General features: G+C 39.8%; 1 protein-coding gene across 3 annotated transcripts in view; it reads left to right on the forward strand.

Moving 5' to 3' along the window:
• The window catches only part of LOC109622061 (serine/threonine-protein kinase Pak), a 211,728-nt gene extending 188,866 nt beyond the window's left edge, over positions 1-22,862 (forward strand). For all 3 annotated transcript variants that reach the window (XM_062858422.1, XM_062858423.1, XM_062858424.1), the window contains 4 exons: positions 7,216-7,441; positions 7,640-8,361; positions 18,502-18,720; positions 18,784-22,862. In XM_062858422.1, coding sequence (XP_062714406.1) covers positions 7,216-7,441; positions 7,640-8,361; positions 18,502-18,720; positions 18,784-18,867 — 1,251 coding nt within the window. In that variant the 3' untranslated portion in view covers positions 18,868-22,862. The remainder of the gene's footprint in view (positions 1-7,215; positions 7,442-7,639; positions 8,362-18,501; positions 18,721-18,783) is intronic.
• The last annotated feature ends 2,736 nt before the right edge of the window (positions 22,863-25,598 follow it).

A 25,598-nucleotide genomic window follows, 5' to 3' on the forward strand; every position in this document is an offset into this window, starting at 1 on the left:
GAATTGCTCAAGGATTTTTTTCAGAAATATAAAAATAACAAAAATAGAAAAAAGCAATTTCCACCTTTAGAAATTCCTCCAGGATTTTATCCAGAAATTTCTTCAGGAACTTCTTCAGGAATTCCTCCAGGAAATACCTCATGAATTTCTTCAAGAATTCCTCCAGGAATTGCTTCTGGACATCTTTCAGAAACTATGCCGGTAATTCTTCCAGGAATTTCTTCAGGAACTCTAGGGATTTCTTCACAGATTCTTCTAGGATACTCTCCAGGAACACTTTCAGGAATTTTTCAGCGATTCCCCCAAGCATTCCTCCAGCGATTCGTCCAGGTATTTATTTAGGGATTCCTCCAGGGATTTCTTCACAAATTTCTCCAGAGATATTCCCAGAGATTCCTCCAGAAATTATTCCAAAAGTTCTTTCAGGAAACCTTCCTGTAATTTCTCAAGGGATTTTTTCAGCAATTTCTCTGGAGATTCCTCCAAGATTTTTTCCAGGGATTGCTCCAAAAATTCATCCAAGAAATTTCTCCAGGAATTTCTGCTAAGTCTCTTCCAGGAATTACGCCAGGAATTTGCTCAGAAGTTTCTCCAGGCATTCCTCCAGGATTCTCTCTAGAGATTTTCCCGGCAATTGCTTCTGGGATTTCTCCAAGGATTCCTTCTGAAATTTCTCTAAGATCCTCTAGGAATTTTTCTTCTGAAATTTACCTACGGATTCCTCCCAGAATTCCTCCACGAATTTCTCCAAAATTTTCTCCTAGGAATCCTCCAGAAATTTATGTGAGATTTTTTCTAGGATTTCCTCATGAGATCCCTTCATATATTCCTAGGTATTCCTGCCCATAATTTATACAAGAATTCCTCCAGGTAGACTTTTAGAAATTCTTCCAGAGATTTCTCCGGGAATTCATCCAGGGATTCTTCAGGGCTTTCTCCAGGAATTCCTGTAGGAATTGCTCCAGGGATTCATTCAGGTGTTTCTTCAGGGATTTACCAGGAAATCTTCCAGGGATTGCTCCAGGAATTCTTCAAAAATTATTATCAGGTTCTCTTCAAAAATGCTTTCAGAAATTCCTTCGGGAATTTCCGAAATCCTTCAATCATCTTTTCAGGTATGTACCCAAGAACTTTTCCAGGATTACCAGAGAAGGAAACAGCTGAAGACAATTCCTAAAGAGCTGTTCGAGAAATTTCCGAAGAAACTCCTTGAAAAATTCCCGAAGGAACTACTGGACAAACCTACAGGAATTCCCGAGGAATTTCCTAGAGGAAATCTCGATGGAACTCTTGGAGCAATTCCTGATGGAACTTTCGAGGAATTTTTGAAGAACTTCTGGATAAATTCTCGAAAAACGACTGAAAAAATAAAAGAACTCCTAGAGAAAATTTAGATTGAACCACTAAAGAAATTTCCTTATGAAGTGTTGGAGAAAATCTCGAAGAAACTCGTGAACCTGAATCTGAAAGGATTCCCGATGAATTCCGGGACTGATTCCTGAAAAAAAAAAACTTGTAGAACAATTCAATGGTTTAACCTTCCGTTAATCGCGCTGTTGTACTTTGTACAACACATGAGAATTATCGACTATTACTTTGAAACCATCTTTTCTATTGATGTTAACCCCAAATGTATTCTACAGGAATCTTATTTGGAATTTTGTAAGACCTTTTTTGAAAACAGTATAACTCCTTATAATGCGGAAAATTGAAAATCACAATATGAAGAACGTACTATATTTAAGATAAGATAGACAGTTGAATGTGAATTAGTGTATTTCAAAATCTAAATGATCTAGAAATATGGTGTCTTCGGCAAAGTTACTTGGGATATCAAGGGCCTTCGCAAGGTGATCTGAGAAATTCAGATTTCAACCGATAGGCGGCGCTAGTGAGCATGTAATTTTTATATCCCATATAACTCAGAATCCTGAGTACTTAGAAAGATGGTGTCTTCGGCAAAGTTGTTTGGTTGGTTAAACACTAACTGATGGAGAGCCGTTTGGTTTGAAACTCCACATGTAGGTGGCGCTAGTGGGCATTGAAATTTTATAACTCATACATCTCAGGACCCTGATTACTTAGAAAGATGGTGTCTTTTGCAAAGTTGTTTAGTAGATCAAACACTAACTGATGAAGACAAGTATGATGTGGAATTTCACATCCAGGTGGCGCAGTGAGTACTCAAATATAATAATTCATATATCTCAAGATCCTGATTACTTAGAAAGATGATGTCTTCAGCAAAGTTGTTTAGTAGATCGAACACTAACTGATGGAGAGCCGTATGATTTGAAACTCTACATCTAGGTGGCGCTAGTGGGTATTCAAATTTTATAACTCATATGTCTCAGGACCCTGATTACTTAGAAAGATGGTGTCTTCTGAAAAGTTGTTTAGTAGATCAAACACTAACTGATGAAGACAAATATGACGTGCAATTTCACATCCAGGTGGCACTAGTGAGGATTTCAATTTTATATCTCATATATATCAAGATCCTGATTACTTAGAAAGATGATGTCTTCGACATTGTTGTGTGATGGATAAAAGATGGATATACTTATCCCGTGACATTGACAACCTTAAGATACAGTATATTGAAATACGACGGTCAGATATTGAATATTTCACTAAGCGCTTTAACTTCATGTATAATATAATAATTCATATATCTCAAGATCCTGATTTCTTAGAAAGATGATGTCTTCAGCAAAGTTGTTTAGTAGATCGAACACTAACTGATGGAGAGCCGTATGATTTGAAACTCCACATCTAGGTGGCGCTAGTGGGTATTCAAATTTTATAACTCATATGTCTCAGGACCCTGATTACTTAGAAAGATGGTGTCTTCTGAAAAGTTGTTTAGTAGATCAAACACTAACTGATGTAGGCAAATATGACGTGCAATTTCACATCCAGGTGGCACTAGTGAGGATTTCAATTTTATATCTCATATATCTCAAGATCCTGATTACTTAGAAAGATGATGTCTTCGACATTGTTGTGTGATGGATAAAAGATGGATATACTTATCCCGTGACATTGACAACCTTAAGATACAGTATATTGAAATACGACGGTCAGATATTGAATATTTCACTGAGCGCTTTAACTTCATGTAAAATTAATCAATCAAGTGCAAATTTAAACAAATTATAATCAACTAGTTGTGTAATTTTCAAATTTTGAAAACTTCCGGATATATAAAAATTTACAGCTCGTTGATTTTTTTCTAGATGAATAATAACACGTTCATGCTCATGCAAATTTACAACTAGCGTCTTCTGGTGGCAGAAGCACGAATCAAATGGTCAATCAACTGAAAGCCCTTGATCTACCAACCAACCTTGCCAAAGATATCAACTTCCCAGGTAATCAGACTCGGAGATATATAAGATATAAAATTTGCATACTCATTAGCACCACTTACTGGCGAAATATTGATTTCAACGACCCATCAACCAAATGCACTTAACCTATTTGACAACTTTGCCGAAACCACCATCTCTCTTCTAGTAACCAGGATCCTGAGAACTATTGCATATACATTTTTTATGTTCACTAGCGTCATCTAGTGATGAAATTACGATTCAAACGGACAATTATCTGTAAGTTTTTGATCTTTTAGAAGGTCGGCACGAGAGGTAACTTTTCCTCCATTTGGTCTTTGATCTACCAAACAACTTTGCCGAAGACACCATCTTTCTGAGTAAAATGGAGCTTCGTGGCCGTTCGGTTAGCGTTACCAAGCGTGTAACCGCACCATGCTATTCACTGGTGAATGTAATGTATGTTGTGTCCATGGTCTAGTGTTAAGTTCTGTTCAGTCTGTACAGCCTCTGGCTGAAGACGGTGTCCCGTGCCTTTTAAATCGGAATCCTGAGCTACATGAGATTGAAAATTTACATGCTCACTAGCGCCTCCTAGTGGTGGCATTTGAAATCAAACTGTCACTCATCTATAAGCCCTTGATATACCAAACATCTTTGCCGAATACACTACCTTTCTAAGTAATAAGGGTCCAGAGATACATAATATATAATATTTACGTGCTTGGCGGCGCAAGTGATGCCATTTCAAATTAAACTGCGAATCATCCGTAAGTACTTGACCTACCAAACAACTTTGTCGAAGACACCATCTTTCTAAGTTATCAGGTTCCCGAGATACATAGGATATAAAGTTTATTTGCTCACTAGCGCCGCCTAGTGGTGGAATTTCCAATTAAACGGCCAATAATCTGTGAGCCGTTAACTTACCAAACAACTTTGCCGAAGACACCATCTTTCTAAGACATCAGGATCCTGAGATGTAAGATATAACATGAAATTGCTCACTAGCGCCGCCTAGTGGACGTATTACGAATCAACTTTGTCAGCATCAAGTAGCTCATGAAATTTACAACAACTTTACCAAAGACAGTCCTCCTCTAAACAATCAGGATCCTGAGATATTTCAGAATGTATGGGTGTTGTACAAAGTACAACGCGCGACTGCTCGCGTTACAAAAATTGGCGCGAGTACTGAAAGGTTAAGCTGTTAGTGCACAAGATCAAATATTTGTCCAAAAAGAAGTCAATGCTCAAACATCTTGTTTGACTCGATCGAATTTTCATTAGTGTCATACTGATGTTGTTTCTTGAGTTCTTTCCTTGTCAAATATTTAACCCTGTGTACTACAGACCTTGCCGAACAAGGATATTTTAGATCACCTGGCAATCATTTGACTCATTTGACTATAACTAATTCAGAAACCTACCCGTGCAGGAAAAAAATAGCTAAAGAATTAATTATACCCAACTCAGATATGGAAAACCGAAAACCTACAACCTGAATGAGGTATCAACATCAAGAAGCCCTTCATAAGAGGTAGAATACTTAAAATAATAACTGATGTGTATTCTGTGTATTACACGTGTATAATGACATCAGGTATGGCAATACCTAAGTAATGATCGGCGATTTTGTCATACAAATAGTGATTTTTCCATAATTCAATAATTCCTCAAGCAGTCCTCGACGTTAAACCAATAACTCGCTGAGGTATTTTATCAATACCATGTTTTGTGACTTCTAAATCTTGACAAAATCAAAACGCTGTTATTTTGTTTTATACGACGATTCGGTCCGTTTGGGACCTTCTTCAATACCTACAAAATACCAAAGTGAGTTATGCCCAAAACCTCGAGAACCGACCAATACCTTGTCTTGGTTGAGGTCTTGGTATGATACCTGACTTTGGTATGCTGCAGTTATGTGTCAGTTATTCGTTCCTGCTCGGGTAATGATGAAATGAACGCCATATTCTAACTCTAATATGTATGGCGTGAAAGTGTCATGATACTGATGATCGGATTTTTCGATCAAAAGAATCAGATTTTTTAGTCAAAGGATTGTCAGGGGTTCGAAAACATCCTTGATGCCGAACGGTGTCGGCTGGCCATAAATAACAAGAAGAAACAACAGAGTTTCTAAAACCACTAATTTGCATAAAAAATCTTGCGTAGAAAACTCATGTCCACCTAAAGTATCTTACGGGACCACTATGCAGTACCGAGACAAGAAAATCTAGGAGCAAAGAGAATGCAAACATCTCCTTGGGAGCAAGGATAAGAATCATTGCACATTTTGCTTTTTCTACCCTTTTAGAAAAAAAAATAGTAAAGCATTCAACTTACTACCTACCTACCATTCATGAACGAAGTCCTTGGAAATTTCCCACGTCTAAAAACAAACCATAAACTGCCCATGCTGCTCTGCGGACACTTCCGTTTCCAGTAAGAATCGGCTCTCGGTTGTTTTGCATCGGATCGAACCGAATTTTACCTGTGGGGTCCAAACCCAATACACATACCTGTGTCACCAGTTTTACAACGTAACGTGCGTCCCAAACATTTTCTGCATAGTTTGCATGTTTCCTCTGCTTTTCTTGTTTCCCACATTCTTTCATAATCAGCTTTAGTTCGTTGGGCTCAGTTCGGGGTGTTGTTATTGCGGTGTTTTCTCACAATTTTTCTGGACCTTCCCGAACGAGAACGGGGTCTTAATCTTTGCGCTAGCAGTATCCAAAGTGCACCGAGACGTGGTGGTTGTGTAGGAGGAAAGTGTGATAGGAGTTTTTCTTAAGGCGTTGAATCCTTTAGAATCTTCTTTGGGTTGGTCTATCAAAATGTTCCAGGAAATATTTGCCGCCACGCAAGAGCTTCAAAGAAAGCTAAGTAGTCTCTTCGAGAGGCTGTCGCTTAGATTTTCGGTAGGTTTTAAGTCTTCTTTCAAAAATAAGGCGTTGGTTTTGCTATAAGTCACTGTATATAATGTGAATTGCAATTACAAATTGGCAAACCACGCACTAACCGTGAATCTTTGTCAAACAGCCATTTTCCAAACAATCTGGCATCCGCATGAAGTGCTTAGCAGTGTTGTCGGGCCGCCACCAAACCGGACGTCGCACAATCAAGTCGCGACGCGACCTAACTCGCGACGTTTTTTAATCATGTCAAAAGCAGTGCGCATCCTTCCCGTTGTTGTCAGCAACACAGCGCACTAGATGCGAAACAGTTGCGACACTTGTGGACCAAGAAAATGGCAATTTTCGATTGAATGTCTGTCTTGATTCCAACCGGATGGACAATATATACGGCCGTTGGCAAGTAATTGCAATTTGAAGTATGGCAGGCGTTATCCCCTTCAAAACATAGAAGGTCAGCAGCACTTATGCGCTCAGACGCCTGTTAATCCCAATCAGTTTGATTGCATAGATTCTGTGTGTAAGTGTAGCTGTCCTGCTACTACTAGGATCACGGATTCTACTACTACTACTGGCTAGGATCACGGATTACCGATTAGGCACAATGTAGTTCTAGCAATCGTTTCTGGTTTTAGCAATATCTATGAATCTATACATATCCATGAAATGCAATATGAAGAATAGAGAAAGAGAGAAACGAAAAAATACAATTACAAAGTATAACTAAGGAGATGGACCAAGAATTGAACCTGAAACCTTCTGCATGCAATGCAGAAGTTGTAATCTTTGGACTACCGACCCCTTGATTACGTCTCCAAAATAAATCATATTATTATTATTAATATTTATTAAAGACACTTTACCACTTTTCGTGTCCGATAAATCATATTGCTTAAAAGTACATAACTACAAATATTATTGTAAGCCATGACCAACTTAACCCTTCTTCTCATCTTTCCCCGCAGTACACGAGGCCTATCGATGACCCAACGCCGATATCACCACCAGTACCTCCCCATCTCAGCAACAGTGGCACGACTGGCGTGCGCAGTCCCACGTTCGACAAGAACAAGAACTCGACGACGATCCTCACATCGACGGTGAACACCAACTCGACGAGCGCCGCGGCCGTTGCCCAAACGCCAACCGTCGCCGCCTGCAATCTAAACAACGCAAACAGTCAGCTGCAAGGTAACGAAGATCATACAATACTAACTCCACTAACACCAACTAGCAATAGAACCGACTCACTAATACCGGAAACGGCGACGACGATAGCCGACGTTCCGACGACGATAACTCCGACTGCAACGCAAACTGCTTCTACTACGACTACCACAACTCCAACAACAACCACCTCATCTACAGCATGTCCATCCTCACCAACAGCGACTCCAGCAGCGACGACGACGACGACAACCGCCGCGACGACGGTAGTGCCCCCCGTGGGCTCCACCACGACGCCAACGGCCAACAATGAAGCGCCCAGCCAGCAGCGGACCAACACCAAGAAGAAGAAAATGTCCGACGAAGAGATCCTCGAGAAGCTCCGAACCATCGTCAGCGTGGGCGACCCCAAGCGGAAATACAACAAAATGGAGAAGATCGGCCAGGGCGCGTCCGGAACGGTGTACACGGCCATCGAGAGCTCCACCGGCATGGAGGTAGCCATCAAACAGATGAACCTAAGTCAACAGCCTAAGAAGGAACTGATCATCAACGAAATCCTGGTGATGCGAGAGAACAAACACCCGAACGTGGTCAACTACCTGGACAGCTATCTGGTGTCGGAGGAGCTGTGGGTGGTGATGGAGTACCTTCCGGGTGGGTCGCTAACGGATGTCGTTACCGAGACGTGCATGGACGAAGGACAGATTGCGGCTGTCTGCCGCGAGGTGTTACAGGCGCTGGAGTTCCTCCACAGCAATCAGGTCATCCATCGGGACATCAAAAGTGATAACATTCTGCTGGGACTGGACGGCAGCGTGAAGCTGACGGACTTCGGCTTCTGCGCGCAGATCTCGCCGGAGCAGTCGAAGCGGACGACCATGGTCGGCACGCCGTACTGGATGGCACCGGAGGTGGTCACGCGGAAGCAATATGGACCGAAGGTAGGTTGTTATGATCTTTTTTGCTGCCAGGTATCAGTGTGATTACATGCATTTCTCTAGATTACGCAAAATTTTATGATACAAGTTTTTGTTTTTTTTTTTTGCATTTTTGCAAATTAAGCAAAACTGTATTCTTGAACAGATCTACACTCCCGTTCAATGTTTGGGGTAATTCCTCAAAAACATGGTATTTTTAGGCCCATATCTCCACTAAATTTCAAAGGCTATAGGCAGGGATGTTTCCGATCACCTGGCAATCGTATGACTCATTTGTCCATAGCTCAGTTCAGAAACCTAATATTGAAATGTGATATTCTCGAAAGTTGTAGATTAGTGTTTTTCCTACAATTATCACCAAGGACGCCATATTCTAACTTTTATAGATACGGTGCTAGAGCGCTAGTACCGTGAGGTGCCCATATTTCGTGCACTTAAGAATTCTCAAAGTTTGATAAACAATTGAAATTTTACCATAAAGTATATCAGATTAATTTCTTCGATAATATTTAGTGCTGGCACTGTAGCTCTTAAGAAAAATATAAATTAGGCAACTTCACATTATACAAGATAGTTACAGCATTAGTTTTGATTTGTTTGAAAGTGCCAAATTTCGTGCACGGGTTCCAAATTTCGTTCAAAATGGGTCCAAATTTCGCTCACTCTAAAAGACGTAGAATTCGCCTAAATATGTTAATTTTCAAAACGTAGCATACTCGTACAATACCAATAAAACCATAACGTGTAGATAAAATCGATGTCTGTGACGAAATATGAGTGAATATTTGCTGTTTCCCATGTTCGCCCCGGATGTTTACATTAAGATTTCCAAAATCTTTCTGAAGTTTTAAGGGTTAGGGTAAGAAATCAAACTTTGAACTAGTCAAATTGTAATCTTAATTTGAACCATTTCAAAATTCACTAAAACAATGTACTTTTCAGGCAAATATTGTCCCGAAAAAAGATGTTAAACAGCTTTCCGTACTATAACCTGATAACATGGACTTTAAAAGCATTGAAAAAAGCGTTTTTGTCATGGAAAACAGGCAATTGAAAAATCACAGTGATTTCACCCATTTCCCCCAAGAGAAAGCACATTTTCGGTGCACTCGTACAGCACATGCATTGTATCACACGCAATATGTCAACACGTCAAATGAAAGCTTATTCATCGTAGAATCGACCAACCGAATAATACAGTGACCCCACAATTTATGAATCGGCAAAAATGACCACAGTTTATGGATCACTCCATTTGATCAACATGGTGATTCATAAATAGTGTACAAAATTTAAGGTGTGGGGTCACTGTATTCCGCATTATTTCTCATAAAATTATAAAATTTAAGTGATTCTTACTTGGAGAATGTTATCTTAAGTTGAACCATTTCTCGCGCTTAGTATCATACGGGTGTATCTACAATGATCGATTTCTCTTCATCGATTTTCTCTTTGGTCTATAACTTGGCAGGCAAATCGTTTTCGATTGTTTTTGTTGTTTTAGAAGCTACTCCTAGTCGTCATTTACCGAAATACACCGAGAGATCATCCGAATATTGTCTGTATTTTCCAGAATAATCCGAAGAGAAAATCGATGAAGAGAAATCGATCATTGTAGATACGCCTGTATGATACTAAACGCGAGATTTGTAATCTAAATTTGAACTAGTAAACGGGGGTGAGCTTCTAGTGTTGGCCTGTAGATTGCGCTAGTGGTTGCTTTGTTTACTCTTGGGGGATGGAAAAATCCAAATTTAGTTTCCAAATTCCTAAAGAATTTCGAACATTCTGAGCTGAGATTCCACTGCCTAATGAAAAATAGGTATGAGAATTAGCAGATTCATGTGATTTTTCATTGTTTACCATGGATTTGGCTGTTTTATGAGTTGCTCGAGCTGCTGCCGCCAGTAGTTCAAATTAAGATTAAAATTGGTTCAAATTCTGATTACGATGGTTCAAATTAAGATTAAAATCATTGTTGATGAAAAATCGAATATTTCAATGAAATTCGGTGCAAATACAAACTTTTTACCATTTAACAGAAAGCTTATATCCGTGGCTTTCATGTACATACGATTTTGCCGTAGTAAATTATTTCCATGTGGGAGAAAAAACCACTTGAAATTTGCACTGCTTCAGAAAGCCGCAATTTGGTTCAAATTTTGATTACCTACCCTATTATTTTTGACGGCTCTTTTAATGAAATCTTAAAAAAAACAATATATTGTTTGCTATTTGAATCAAATGTTCACTAACTTTACTGATGATCAGTAGTGTGGGTCATCGGAACCGTTTTCTCAGATCAAAGCTTTTTTGGTTCCGTTTCGGGTCCTGAGTATCTGTGCAAAATTTGAGCACGATTGGTTGCGTCTACACTTTGCGCATTGCAATTGAAATTTGTATGGGATTTTGTATGGGAAAACATACTTTTTTGCGTTTTTGTCATAAGTTGAAAAAGTTTGTCTAAAACTTTTTAACCAATACCGTGAAATGATAGCCTAGGGTGTCCTGAAAAACTTTGTCGAAGACTGCAAAGCGATCCGATGCTTGTGAAAATAGTTATAACCAACGAACCGCATGCATGTGTTTATGTTTAAACATGTAAAGGAATAACAATAGCAACAAAATCATGCTGTTTCGTCAAGCAATGCCAACGCTATAACTCTTTTCATAAGTATCAGATCACTTCGCGGTCTTCGACAAAGTTTTTCAGGACACCCTAGGCTATGGTTTCACTTTATCGGTTACGTGGTTTTAGAAAAAAACGAGCTTGTTATGAGAGAAATGCAAAAAAAGCGTGTTTTCTCATGTAAAACCCCATACAAACTTCAAACGCGATGCGCAAAACGTAGACATAACCGATCATGCCCAAATTTTGCACACTTATTTGGGTCCTGAAATGGGATCAAAAAAGCTTTGATCTGCTGGGATACCATTGAATTTTTCATTTTTCCATATAAACGATGACCCACTCTATCAGTAATGTGAATGAATTCATTTTTTTTAATTGTAGCTTTTTACCTTTCTATTATGTGCCAAATAGGCACATTCCTCGGGAGGTTAGTTCTAGTAAAGTGTCGTCTTCCAAATTTGTGTTCTGGCAATAAGACTTAAGGCAATAATTTGCTTGAATGAAACTAGCGGCTGTAAGCTACTACTCCCAATGTTTGGGTAGATAAAATCATCCCGAGCTTACTTAGTATTCCCACATTTATAAATTTGTTTATTTCTTTTTTCTACGTAGTTTATGAGCAGTCCCTAGCTAATTTTAAACCATTTAAACTAGTTATTAGAACTATTATTAATAACTCAATTATGCGATGGCTTTGTAGCCATTTGTGTACACATGAACCTCTAAAACAAAGTTATGAAAAAGAGTGCACGAAATTAGGGACCCATACAAATTGTGGGTTCCTAATTTCGCCAACAACAAAAATGTTGAACCAAAATAAGAAAATAACATATTTAAGTAATTTTATTGCGTACTATAATAAAACATATTGAATTGAAATAATCAAACATAAATTGGAATATTTACCTTTGATAGAGACCGAAATATTTGTTCACTTCCGTGAGTGTTGATTTTCTCGTATCTCTGAATATGGCATCTGCTATTTGCATACATTTGCAATTTATTTTTCAATCTTTGACATAAATCAAATTTTTCATTTCTTTTTTTTTGTGAATTGTATTGAGATCAAATGCAGTTTTGAAGTTATAGCAAATTTTGGATGATTTCGCTGTTAATTAGATAATAATTCTCTCAGATGTCAGAAGTTAACGAAGTTTGGGCCCGCACGAAATTAGGGCACCCCACGGTATGACCGTTACAAAGTTTTACACAAGGCAGAAAGCAAAGATAGACGTCTGTTCTCTGTGGTAGAACTATATCCCCGACCCACTAAGACTAAACCGTGCTTTATTTGCTACCGTCACTGTGAGGCCACGAAGCGTTGTGCCTTCGCGGGTCTTGTGTTCATCGTACCCTCGAGGTTAGCTGCATAGGCTTGCAGCGTCGAACATCATGACACGCTACCGGGGACCTCTTTCCATCCACGGGCTCGGATTCAGTAGACCGACGCCACGACAGCGATAGGGATTTTCTCCTCGCGGCCTCTTGATCAATAGAAGGGTCGAGTTCGACCCCAAGGCATCCGTATAACTTGCGTAACCGACTCTAAACGCTTGAACCATCTCTTGATTTGCGCCTGAACTACTCCACGCGCAGCCTCCTCCTTACTTGCGATTATTAACAACTATCACCTCAGTTTTTTGGTGAGCCAATTCCAATTTCCTGGAGCTCATCCACTCCTCCACAACTGCGATCAAGTGGACAGCAGTCAATATCACTTCTTCGATCGATTCACCGTAGACTTCCAACGTAATGTCGTCAGGGAAGCCGATGATTGCCACTCCCACCGGGTACTTCAACCTCAGCACCTCGTCGTACAGGATATTCTATAACACCGAACCCAGGATGGAACCTTGCGGGACTCCAGAGGTTATGTGAAAGCACTTCCGACCCACCTCCGTGTCGTAAAGTAGTACTCGATTCTGGAAGTAATTTCCGGGAAACTTGTACAGGTACCCAGATATCTTCAGACGCAGCAGCGCATCGGCAATAGACCCCCAACTTGTACTATTGAACGCGTTTCTTACATCCAGAGTCACCACTGCAGTAGCGAATCGCCCTCCTTTTACGCTCGCGTGCTTTCCCGGCGGTTTTGTAACCGACAGGATAGCGTCTACGGTCGACCTCCCCTTTCGGAAGCCAAACTGGTTGCTCGAGAGACCATTCACACCCTCGGTGTGTCTTAACAGTCTTTTGAGGATGATCTTTTCTTCCCACCGTATCGATCAAACATATTCATCTATATACCGACGGATCTTCGGGTGGTTTCCCTGCTTTTGGCAATAAAACCAGGCTATGCCTCTTCCATACTTCTGGGAAAACTCCCTCATCCAGGCATTTCTGCATAGCAGACCTGAACATCTCGAGAACCTCGGCGATAGCTACTTTTTAGGCCAGGTTCGGAACTCCGTCCGGACCTGAGGCCTTACCTACGCCAAGGGACTTTGCTATCCCTGTAAGTTCCTCATCGATGACTCTCTGACTAGGATCATGGCGCGGAAAAAGGCCCTCGATGATCTCTGGAGATTGCTCTGTAGGAGCCATTACACCTCTCGTCTTGGCCATAACGATCCTGTGGGCATTACCAAACGAATTCGCATTGGCACTCTGACAGAGACAGGCCATTTTGCTTGCCCTTATCTCCGCCCTTCAGCGCCACTTTGGCAACAGCGAACACTACTCGCCGTTCATTTCGCTCTTCCTCAGTTCCGGCTCGCTGCATCCGTCGCCAAGCCCGTAAGCAGGCGCAACGCAGGTTCGCAATCGCTTGAGTCCACCAGTAACCCGGTGATCTCCCAGGATGGACTTGCCTAGGCATGGTCACATCGCATGCATGTGAGAGTACCGCTACCAGCTCGTCTCCGATTAAACCGAGTAGCTTTCGCTCACAGCGGAGCACTTTCATAAATATCTCGTCGTTGAAGTTAAAGTCTTCCACCTACAAGGGCTTGGTCTTGGTCTAGCCGCCTCTTCTTATACCCGCATGCCTGCTGTTGTTGTAGTCGACACTGTAGCGAACCACCAGGTGATCGCTGAGTGTAGCCATCGACTACCCTCTACTTCGAACTACTAGTTAGACCAGGACTACAAAAAAATAACGTCGATAATCGACTCCGCTCCATTCCAACTAAAGGTACTTTTGGTACCGACATTAGCCAGATCGACATCTAGCATAGCCAGGGTCCTCTAGCAGGATCTGACCTCGCTAGTTCGTAAAACGGCTACCCCATTTCACGGTTCAGGCTTTGAAGTCATCCACTATTATCACCGGTCATTGCCCTGTCAGCTCAGCCGTGCAGTCCAGCATCTGCGCACGGTCAGAAAATTCACTCATTTTCGAGCTAAAGTGGGACAACTCAAAATTGAGTAATTTTTTTTCCAGCGATAGCGCTGGCCCAAGTGCGAAAATCTCATCAGTTTAAGCCGTATAATATTCTTGATGATGCGAAGAATATTATACGGCTTTAACCAGTTGGATTTTTTCACTTGGGCCAGCGCTATCGCTGGAAATGCAATTTACTCATTTTTTGAGCTGTTCCAGTTTAGCTCAGTTTTGTGTGAATCTTACTCATTTTAGAGTAACATTTTCTTAGCGTGCGTGAACTGCTCGATCGACCCCCGCGGAGGTGCATCTCAGCTACAAAAGAAAACCCCGTTGACTTTGGCGACCACGAAAAAATTCTTTGAGAGATTCCTCCAAAAATTATCGAAGGGTCAATGAGAAAGCTAAGCATGAATGTCTTCAGAATTTCATCCAAAAATCCTTCAGGTATTTGTTTAGCAGTTCCTCCAGAAAAACAAATCATTCAGAAAATCTTCCAGGGATTTTTTGAGAAATTCTGCCTAAAGTGCCTTCGAAGATTTCTCTGAGAAATCCTTGAGGACTTCTTCCATTGATTTCTTAAGAAAATTATGAATTAATTTTTTTTCTACTGTTTTCTTGAGATTTCCCCAAAAATGAAATTGGGAACTTTTTTATAAAATCTTTCCTGAATTCCTTCCGATATTGCTCCATGGATTCCTTTTTAAAATCACCCAGAAATTTCTTTCGGTAAATCTTGCATGGATTTTTTTAAGTTTTGGGCATATTTGTTCCAGAATCTCCTCTAGAATTTTCTTTCGGAAGTTTTATTAAAGGATCCTCCAGAAATTTCTCCAAAAATTCGGCTACAAAGGTTCTATTCATTTCTTTAAAAAATCCTGCCTAGATTTTTTTTAAGGATCCGAACAGGAATTCTTTTAGGTAGTCTTCCACGGATTTCTTCAGGAATTCTTTCAGCAATTCTTAAAGAAAATCAAAGAATCCTCCACAAATTTTTCAAAGAATAGCTTACACAGACTCCTTCAGAAATTTCTCTGGGGATTTCTTCAAAAATTCCTAGCAAGATTCCTCTATAAATTTGCCCAAGAATTCCAAGCCTAAATAAATCTTCTGTGGACTTCATCTAAAATTGAAGCAAGGATTTAAAAAAAACTCCGGAAATTCGGTCGTAAAATCTGCAAAGGTTTCTATCATAAAATCATCCGCCGGTTTGTGCAGAAATCCTTTTCTTTCTTTCTTTAAGACATTTCTCCAGGACTTGCTTCAGATATTTCCTCGTGAGTTTCCAAGAATTATTTTATGTAGATTTCTGGCGGAGAGAGGGATTGAGGTTCATCCAGGACATCCAGCAGAAGATCCTCCTGACATTCTTGCATTAATCATTTTAGTGATTCAGGTAGGAATCTTTCCAGAGATTTCTGTAGGAGTTCATTCCGAGATCCTTCGGATTTTCTCCAGATATAGATGTATGTAGTTCCCCAAAACTACCCGACATTTCCTCTTAGGATAACACTTATAATTTCTTCACGAACTCATTAAGAAATTTATTCAAAAATATTTCCTTATAATTTCTACGGAAATTTTTTTGTTTATTTAATTATTGATTAATTGATTGATTTGTTTTTTAATTTATTTATTTAAGAGTTTCTGTGAAGCCGCTTATCTATGCATTCTTCCCGGTATTTCCGAAGGATTTTTTTAGAAATTCGCCCACAGATTTCTCAAGGAGTTTTCCTTTAAATTACTCAATAGTTTTTTTTTTTCTGTGTGGCATTCCACCAAGAGTTTCCCCAGAATTTTTTCCAGGTTCTCTAAAAAAATCTTCACATATTCTACTGGGATATTTTCGGAAATTCTTCCCAGAGTTTCTCCAAGAACTCTTTGAGAAATTCCTTTCAAGATTCCTGCAGAAATTCTTTTAATTTTTTTTTTTAGAAATTGTTCCTGTGGTTCAAATAGAAATATCTCTTGAGAGGTCTTAGAAGATCCCCTCCAAATTTGAACAGATTTTTCTCCATGGATTTGGAGAATCTCCGAATCTTTGTGAGAAAATATCGCCTAGAATTGTATGTATTGAGAAAGTTTGCAGGAGTTCCTGGAGAAATTCCTAGAAGAATTTCATGAGAAATTTCTGGAATTTTTTTAGAGAAATCCCAAAGAAAAACTCCTGACAATATTTCTGAAAGAATTTCAAAAACATGTTTGAAGAAATTCATAAAAGAACACGTAGCAATCCCTGAAGGAATTTCTCAAAAAACCTGTGGAACAATTACAAGATAAATTGTTTGAGTTTTTTTTTTGCGATATTTCCGAAGAAGTCCCTTGGAAAATTCCTGGGGAAGTTCCTGAAGGAATCTCCTTAAAAAATTTTCGAAAAACGTATGGATAATGATGCATTCTGAAGTGATACTAAGAGAAATTTTCAGAAGAATTCTTACTAAAATCATTCTGAAAATTCCAGCGAGTATCTTCTTTGTGTGGTCATTCCAGATTTTTTATGATAAATCCTGAAAGAATTCACAAAGGAATTTCTGGCGCTGTCCCTGGAGCCTGGAGGTAACCCTGAAGAATTCTCTAGAATATTTTAAAAAGATATTTTGCTAAACCCATCAAAAAATTTCAGCCCCTTCCGCGTAAATTACTGAAAGAATTCGTGAAATAATATTGCATGAAGGAGTATAGGGGGCGCTGAAATTCGAGAATCTTGTAAAATGTAAATTGCAGGACTGTTTGAACGACACTCAGTAGTATCCCAAGTATAAAACAATTTGTATCTATCTTCGAGTAAGTCCAGTAATTTTAGTAGATTATGCAACGTTACTCTGCACAACGGTTATGACTGCTCGAAATAGTTTGATTGATCTGGAACAAATAAATTTTGGAATGGTTCGAACAATTCCTATAAGAGTCATAGGCAATAGTTTGGCAACAGATCATAGCGAAAATAACGATTGTACAGATACTATACATAGCGAAAGTAACGATCTACAGCTGTAGATGTTAAAACCTAAACTAAATGACAGTTTTGACTAACCTGGATGTTTCAAAAGCATATTTCCAGTCCAGAATGTATATAAAAATAGCTATTAGTAACCATAGTAGATTATGCAACGTTACTCTTTATGGCGGATATGACAAACGTTACGAGTATAGATCTGAGGTTTGAAACTCCCAAGTTAGTTGGCATGGCCTAAAAATCCGCTTCCGAGTTTCCAAGAGGCTCGCGAATTACAGCAAATAATACAATGTAACAGTTTGTTGATAAAACGAACAAAATTATTCCTGTTGAATTTGAAGGACTGAATTTCAGAAAAGTATAGACCACCTATCATATGTGCAAAACTGCTGCATATTCAAAGAAGGCTATTCAAATACTTATGATTTTAAACTATATTAAACCAGCATTCAACGCTACTGATGTATTAATTATTATGTATTTCCAAGCTCCTTGGTGTTCAGGATGTAGTATAATGTCAATCATCTCAAACTCAATTACTTATTTCTTTCACTAATTGAGGAGTATGTTGGCAATAACTTTGCCGGAAACTAAATTCACTTTTATCGAGTGTGTGGTTTTAAACACTTTATTTCCATTTGGGGTCATGGACCCAAAGCGGTAAAGTAAGGGTCTGTCTATAAACTACGTAGACGCTTAGGGGGTAGAGGGGTTTGGTCGAAGTCTACGCGCCATTAAAAATTCGAAAATTGTGTATGAACAAAACTCTACGAGAGGGGAGGGGGGTCAGAGATGGCTTTAAAAAGGTCTACGTAGTTTATGGACAGCTCCTAATGATGTATTATGGAAGATATTTTTATATCCTTCAAAAGAAAAATATTAAAGACGTTAACAGTCCAAGGCTTGTGCAGTGTCTCCTGTGTGGTCCAATGATCACCCGTATTTATACTACCTTAGGTATGAATCATACCTAGATATTTAGGTACTGTAATGAGTAGTATTTCATGTAGGTAGATATCGTATGCGCACAACCATTAGGTAGACACTACAGATATGAGTTCATGAAATTACATCGGAGACTGGGCCAGTGATTCCTTTGTACATCAACCTAATAGAACCCCAAAGCTCATGCTGAAGTCAATCTTTTATCTCGGCTCCGTAATGCCCTGGTGGCGCCCGAGCCTTAAACATAAACGAATAAGCAAACAAACAACGTTTATCTCCTCCCTCCAGGTCGATCTGTGGTCCCTGGGGATCATGGCCATCGAGATGATCGAAGGCGAACCGCCCTACCTGAACGAGAACCCGCTGCGGGCGCTCTACCTGATTGCCACCCACGGCAAGCCGGAGATCAAAGAAAAGGAAAAACTCAGCCCCGTGTTCCAGGACTTCCTCGACCAGTGCCTGGAGGTGGACGTGGACCAGCGGGCTACCGCTTTCGAGCTGCTGCGGGTAAGTTATAGGGCGGGCGGGAAGAAGTGATTATCTCTAACGGGAAATTTTCGATCCTTTTAGCATCCCTTCCTAAAGTTGGCCCGACCGCTGGCAAGTCTGACACCGCTCATCATGGCCGCCAAGGAGGCCACCAAGGGACACTGAGACGAGGCCAAGGCCAACGGAACGGGCAACGATACCGAAGAGGGCGCATCAACCGAGGCGGCGGCGTCGGCGGCGGTTCCTTCCGACAACCAGTGATGGACGCTGCTGGTCCTACTACGCAGGCACGTGAGTGTAACAATATGAGCCTATAGGTAGTGTGTGCTCTAGAAGTAGATTTTAGGGGGGCGTTGTTAATGAATGTGAGTCTATGTGTGTGTGTTGTGATTGATAATAAGACAGATCCACTCGCGAAGCCGGGGGTTTTGTGTGGGAGACTGGCGACTAAGGCGCGCGGACAGGACGCGAAGATCATCATGTGAGAGCTACTATTAACAATAAGCTATATTGATACAAAAGAAAGAAAAAAAAAAGAGTCAACCAATACTAGACCTGTAAGCACAGCATAAGATAAAGCAAACATTATATTTAAAACATGTTATCACTATAAGCCGGAAAGTCTAAGATGGTGGTGAGTCGTTAGAGCGGAAGTGTGTGCTCTTCCCTGCCGGAGAACAATAATACGCGAGAGATTAGGGAAAATGCGAAAGTATTTAACTATATTAGGAGCAAATCATGAAACAACCAACAACGTGGAGGTGGACGAACGCGAGAGATTATGGTTTTGTTACATATTTCGTCAAGGTCTAAACCAATTGTGAATAGAGGAGAGCGGTGTTCGTGTATATATAGAGTACAAAAAAGAAGAAAAGAAAGACTCCACTCATAGGGCAACCGATCGCATGTCGGACACAGCGATACGACAATATGTTTCGAATCCTTCGATTTGATTTTGTAGTGATACACAGTGAGAAAAAAACACCGTAATCAGTCATATTTTACCGAAATTTCAATCGCTGAGGCTTCAGTAAACAGTTTTAGTGTCAAAAAAATCAAAAAAGGTCGAAAATTTTACCGAATTTCTAAAAGTTATTTAGCAGTTACAAATTGGGTGAAATTTGTTAACTTTACCGATTTTTTTCATCGAAGTGGTTACCGAACGCTCAGCGGTTGAGATATCGTTAAAACATTTGCATTAAAATCGGTTATTTTTTCAAAGCATGTACATTGTACATTGGCGTAACACTGTGTCCAAAATACGACCCCTACTGGGGCAGAGAACTGCATAGTGAAGAAATAAGTTATAAAACGTGCATAAATTCAATATCTCAGATCGAATAGGAAATAATTTGACTAAATATTGATGTAAATCGTACAATTCTCTAAGCAAAACTTATGAAGAGGACGGTACAAACGCCAGAAGTGAGCTAACTTCTTAATCATCTTGATCGTTTTCAAATTTCTTCTTGAAATGAGAAGACCCTCTACTTTCAATGAGGTATGGTTGTAGGTCGAACCGAATGCCGATGTGCTTTGATCGATTGTTTACCTTCTCAGATCCCAGCTGTTTGATATCGTCAGGAGGTCAAACGAATCGGGCGCATATTCTTCAACACCATCACCACTTTCAGATTTGACTCCAGCTCCTGCCCTGCGTTTGCAAGGCTCACGAATAGCTCCTCCATGCGGAACGGATGGCTCTCCATTTCACCATCGTCGGCGTACTCAGCCTTGCACAGCTTTTCCAAGTACGACACGCAGGTGCACATCGTCGTCTTCTGGTGATGTTTCCGCAACTCTTCCCAGGTCGCCTTGACAATCTTGCAGTTCCGGATTAGTTAGAGTTGGCTGTCGTCCACGAGCAAAATGATGGTAGCTCATGCCTTGGCGTCTCTGTTCTTCCACAGTTACTTGTTCTCCTTCCTGAGATTGTCCAATGCCGTAACAAAGGGATCATACGAGTCCGACAAGCTTAGAAACACAAGATCTAAGTCTTCTCAGCGATAACGACGGTCAGGCTTGTGCACTGTGTTTGCCCTGGACAACCTGCAAAACTTCGTCATCCTTTCTGTTAGGATATTGTCGACTCCGGAACTCAAACAACTTATCGATAGCAGCTTTCATTTCACGCAGCTTCAAAACTGTAAATGTATAAGCCTATTACTACATATTTAAATATGTACATAAATTGTTATCTTACATTGCAGTATCGGTTCCCATTTTCGTGTAGACAACACTCCTAACCGTCTTAACTTACTGTTAATCACTGCCGAAGCTCTTCAAAACAATCTACTTCTTCGGACATACTACACATTTGATTCAGGGTTGCCAGTTCCACTAACGGCTAGTGTATTGCAAACGTACGCAACACTTTCCATTTTCGGTCTTTCTTCTCGAATTTTGGCTTCGCCGCCACAGTTTCTGGCGGGTCCAGCATGCCAGCCGAATCCAAATCCTCTGTAATATATTGATTTGTATGAAATAGGGAGATAATTAGGATAGGTAAAATAGGTACACGTTATACGTTCCTTTCTGAGAGATATGGACATTTTTCTCTAAATTAGCCATACGTAACATTTCCAAGAACCTATTTCCTTCTAACTTCGTCCGATGCATGACGTCCCCTTTATAGATTTTTATAATTTGATAATTGAGATTGATCAGAGATATTGAATTCATTTGCGTTTAACACATTGTTTCCACTGTGAACTGTTTCGGATGGACTGAATCACTGGTGCATCCATTAAGTCGTCTTAATCAAAGGTATGGTAACCAAAATGGATATGGTGTGGAGTCAAAGGCTCTATACCTGCTAACCCCCGGAGGTTCGGCCCATCCAAAACACAATTCTGCTCCCGCAGTGTGCCCAGATGCACTTCGAAATCATGCAAACAGTCATCGAAGGATAGTCCATCTTGTACGTAATTTCAACCATCACACACAGGCAGGATGTTTTCCTTAACGAAGAAGATGGTTGAGAGACTGATTCGTGTTTAGTGGGAGCGCCAGAAAGAATGCGCCCGCGCGATGTACAGCCAATCAGGAAAAGAAGTTCAAGTTCGCTCAAACAAACAATAACCGTATAATATAAAACAAATACAAACGGCAACTTCCGGATAATAGAAAGCAAAGTCAGAAATAAAAGAAGAAAACAGGAGAAATAAACAAAGGAAAAAGTATAAATAATATCGATAACAAAAAATCAGAAAACACACGTGAAAAGTGCCTACACCAAGTGTATGTGTCCGCGAGAAACTAGGTAACACACACAAACATACCGAGAAAGATCGGCCGAGAGAAAGAGAAGCAAGCTAAACACGAGATTCAAATCATTTATCTATACAAACCGTTTATGTGTGAGCTTTTCGGTTTTTCGAACAAGTAAGAACTCAAAATCACGATCGTATATACCAGTTTTTTGATCAAGCTGCAAGTATTACCCGTCGTTTTGGCTATCGTTTTTTTTTTGTTTTACTAAAAAAATCGCTTACAATCGCTACGTACTAACCACATTCGACTGCTTAGGAAAAGAAAGAGACGAAAAACATCGTTCAGAGAAACAAGAACTGTAGTATATGTGCTAAACGAAAATCAAGTATTTAACTGATAGTAAGAAATTATGTCCTATTTTATATTAAACGCTAATTTGCCTCCTCATCTAATCTATATCATCCATCGAACGGAAAAGGAAAAAAAAACCACTGATATCTTCCTCGAGAGGCACCGCAACCATCAAAAGTGTGCAGCATGTCCCCCATTCGCATCCTAAAAAGCCCTATTTTTCAACGGGCAGATCGATCTGCCCGTTGAATATTCTTTCCGTTGTGTGTATGTGTAAATAACGAAATTGTTCCCCTCATCCTTTCCCAGAAATCCGACCAACGCGCATACTATCCTTCAATTTATTTCATTCGCGAAGCAAAAAAAAACTGATGGATATGTTAGCTCTGTAGATAGAACCGATAGAATGTTGTAGACGCAACTTCGAGACGTGTTAGGCAAAAAAAGAAGCCACGAGGTTTGCACCTATACCGACGTAAGTGTGAATGTGTGAGTGTACGTGTGTCTGTGTGACAAATGTTAGAACGAAAAACTAAATACCAATTGTCATTAAACTGTTTTCCATTCAAAAATAAATTACGCATTTATTATCTTAACTTATGTTGTTATGATTTCATATCTTCAGTTCCCTTTAACCGTGTTATATGTTGACACAGGAATCGTCTTGAGAGAAAATTGGTTAAATCTTCGATCGACAATTTGTTTGCACAATTAACTGTCATAAGAAGCACTTGTTATTCAACACAACATAATTGTTAAGCAAGATTCCTCAGTTGATCTAGATCTAAGCGTTATGCCAAAGAAATTGCATGGTGTCTTGAGTATACGGTACCGACGCCCGTATTGGAATATCTACAGAAGCTACTTTCGGGATTGAGATGGTCGAAAACCTTTTCAAAACCAACAAGAACCTGGTAGAGCCACTCTTAGAATTCAACATGACCACGGGTCGTTTGAATAGCGTAAAAGTAACGAACTTTACTACTTGTAGTACCGTGAGGTCGCCATTCATCGCTGAATATAAATCATATGAAACGAGCAGTGAATGAAGCATAAGCGGTGAATAGTCCGTTTTACGACCCGATTTTATGAATGAAAATTTGACAAATTTACGAAACGACAACATTGTTGATGATGATATTGATATTACCGTGTTAGGACGCCACCTTCTGTCAAATTTTCATTCACAAAATCAGCTCTTAAAATGGACTATGCTGCAGATTTTTGCTAAAAGCTTGTGGAACCACGTAAAAGTTGCAGATTCCTCAGAATGATTATTCGGAAAGCAAGTTGCATCTAGAAACATATGGATATTCGCACTAGAGAAACGAGAGTAGGGCTCTCCAATCAAGCCCGGATATTTCCTGCATCCACAATACTCCAATAAGAGGCTGCAAATTATAGTTAGACGCGCCTCGATCTGGAGGTTGAACTTTTGCTGGACAATCCTCCACAAGTATTTTTCCAGAAATTCCATCAGGAATTCTTTCCAAAACTGTTTTTGTGATATCAAGGAGGTGAAGCCTCCTGGATTTCTAAAAAAAATCCTTCCTTTTCACGAACTTTTTTTAAAGATTCTACATTACATTCCTGTCCGAGGTTCTTCCCGACTTATACTGGCATCTTATCAAGATTTCAGCAATTCTTTCTGGAGTTCCTACGTGAGAATTTTCACGGATTTCTGAATTCCGACCGATTTGACCACAGGTTTCTCACAGGCATGTTCAGGATTTCATTCCAGAATTGTTTTCATAGATATAATCCCTCGTAATATTTATACCAGAGTTCCTTCAGCATTTTCTCCAAGAAATCATCGTGCGCTTTCTGAGGGTTTATCCCGGGATTTCTAGGGGGAGGGGGAGTTTATTAGGAGTTTTTCCTAGGATATTTCTCAGGCGTTGTCGAGAGATTTTTCCTACAGTTTCTTCCCGGGATTTCTCCCACAATTTCTACAGGAATTATTGCTGGGATTTCCAGGGGTTTCTCTCATGATTTTCAGGAGTTTTTCATGGGTTTTCCCAGGAGTTTATCCAGCAATTCCTTCCGAAAGTTTTCGCGAAATCGCTCCTAGGATCCTTCGCGGGATTTCTCCCGGAGTTCCTTTAGTCTATTTTCAACAAATTATCGTGAGCTTTCGTTTCTCCTGAGTTATTTCTTAAAGAGTCTCGCAGGTTTTCTTTTGAAGTTTCACTTGCAAATCTCATGAGATTTCCTTGGGGTTTCCATCGGGATTCATCTTAGAAGATTCTTCCCCGAGTGTCTCAGGGTTTTTCGGAATTTATCCTGATCTTTCTAGAAAAGATTTCTTCCGGGGTCCATTCAGAGTTCCTTTTAGGATTTCTACAGGAGTTATTATATAGGGTACGAATGCCATAGGTAATCTCACGCTCCCATATTTATCCTATTCGAAAACAAACGATTACGACACCGATTGACTCCGTTCTTCTCGTTTTCATGCATGCTCACTTTCAACAACAAAAAAATACAAAAATAAGAAACAAAACAAACAGCGCTTCAATTCTTTGCTTAATACATTCAATACTTAGTACATTCAATACTTTGCTTAATAAGATAACCAATACCCTATATAAAATCCCAGAGTTGTCTGTCCTTCCGTCACGCTTTGAAATGTTTTACTCAGTATGGCAGCTATAAAGCCTGTGCACTTTAGAATCGGTACACCAGTGGTCACCAAACTGCGGCCCGCGGGCCGCATGCGGCCCTTGACATGGTTTTTTGCGGCCCGCGAACTGATTTTGGAATATATTGGAAAGTGGCCTACTCAAAGATTCCATAATGAAAATCAGAAATTTCACCATAATTCAAAACTTTAATGGGAATGAATATCAACTACTGATGAACTTTGTCATTATCCCGGAGAGTTTTTCAAAAGCTGTTAGATTTTTGAAAGTTTTACAAACTGTAAAAGACTATACTTTTTCCAATTTTGTTCCGAAAATATTTGAAACTGTTGTTAAGGCTAAATTTACAGGTTCTCTGTCATGGATTTCGGACTTGTGGCAGAACTCGTCACTAGTAATTTGTTTAATTTCACGAAAATAAAATAAAATAATGTTTATTTTGTTTTTTTTTATTCCAAATACAGGTCGGACTCGATTATCCGGAGACTCGATTATCCGGAGACTCGATTATCCGGAATTCGATTATCCGGAATTTTAGACTCGATTATCCGGAGTATTTTTATTGCGATATTTTTTTTTTATTTCAATGATAAAATTTGACATAATTAAGTATTATAGCATTGTTAGGGCCCATATAGCCGAGGCGGTAAACGCACGGGTAGTCAGCATGACCATGCTAAGGGTGACGGA

Source organism: Aedes albopictus, chromosome 3 (genome assembly GCF_035046485.1).
Source record: "Aedes albopictus strain Foshan chromosome 3, AalbF5, whole genome shotgun sequence".
NCBI lineage: Eukaryota > Metazoa > Arthropoda > Insecta > Diptera > Culicidae > Aedes > Aedes albopictus.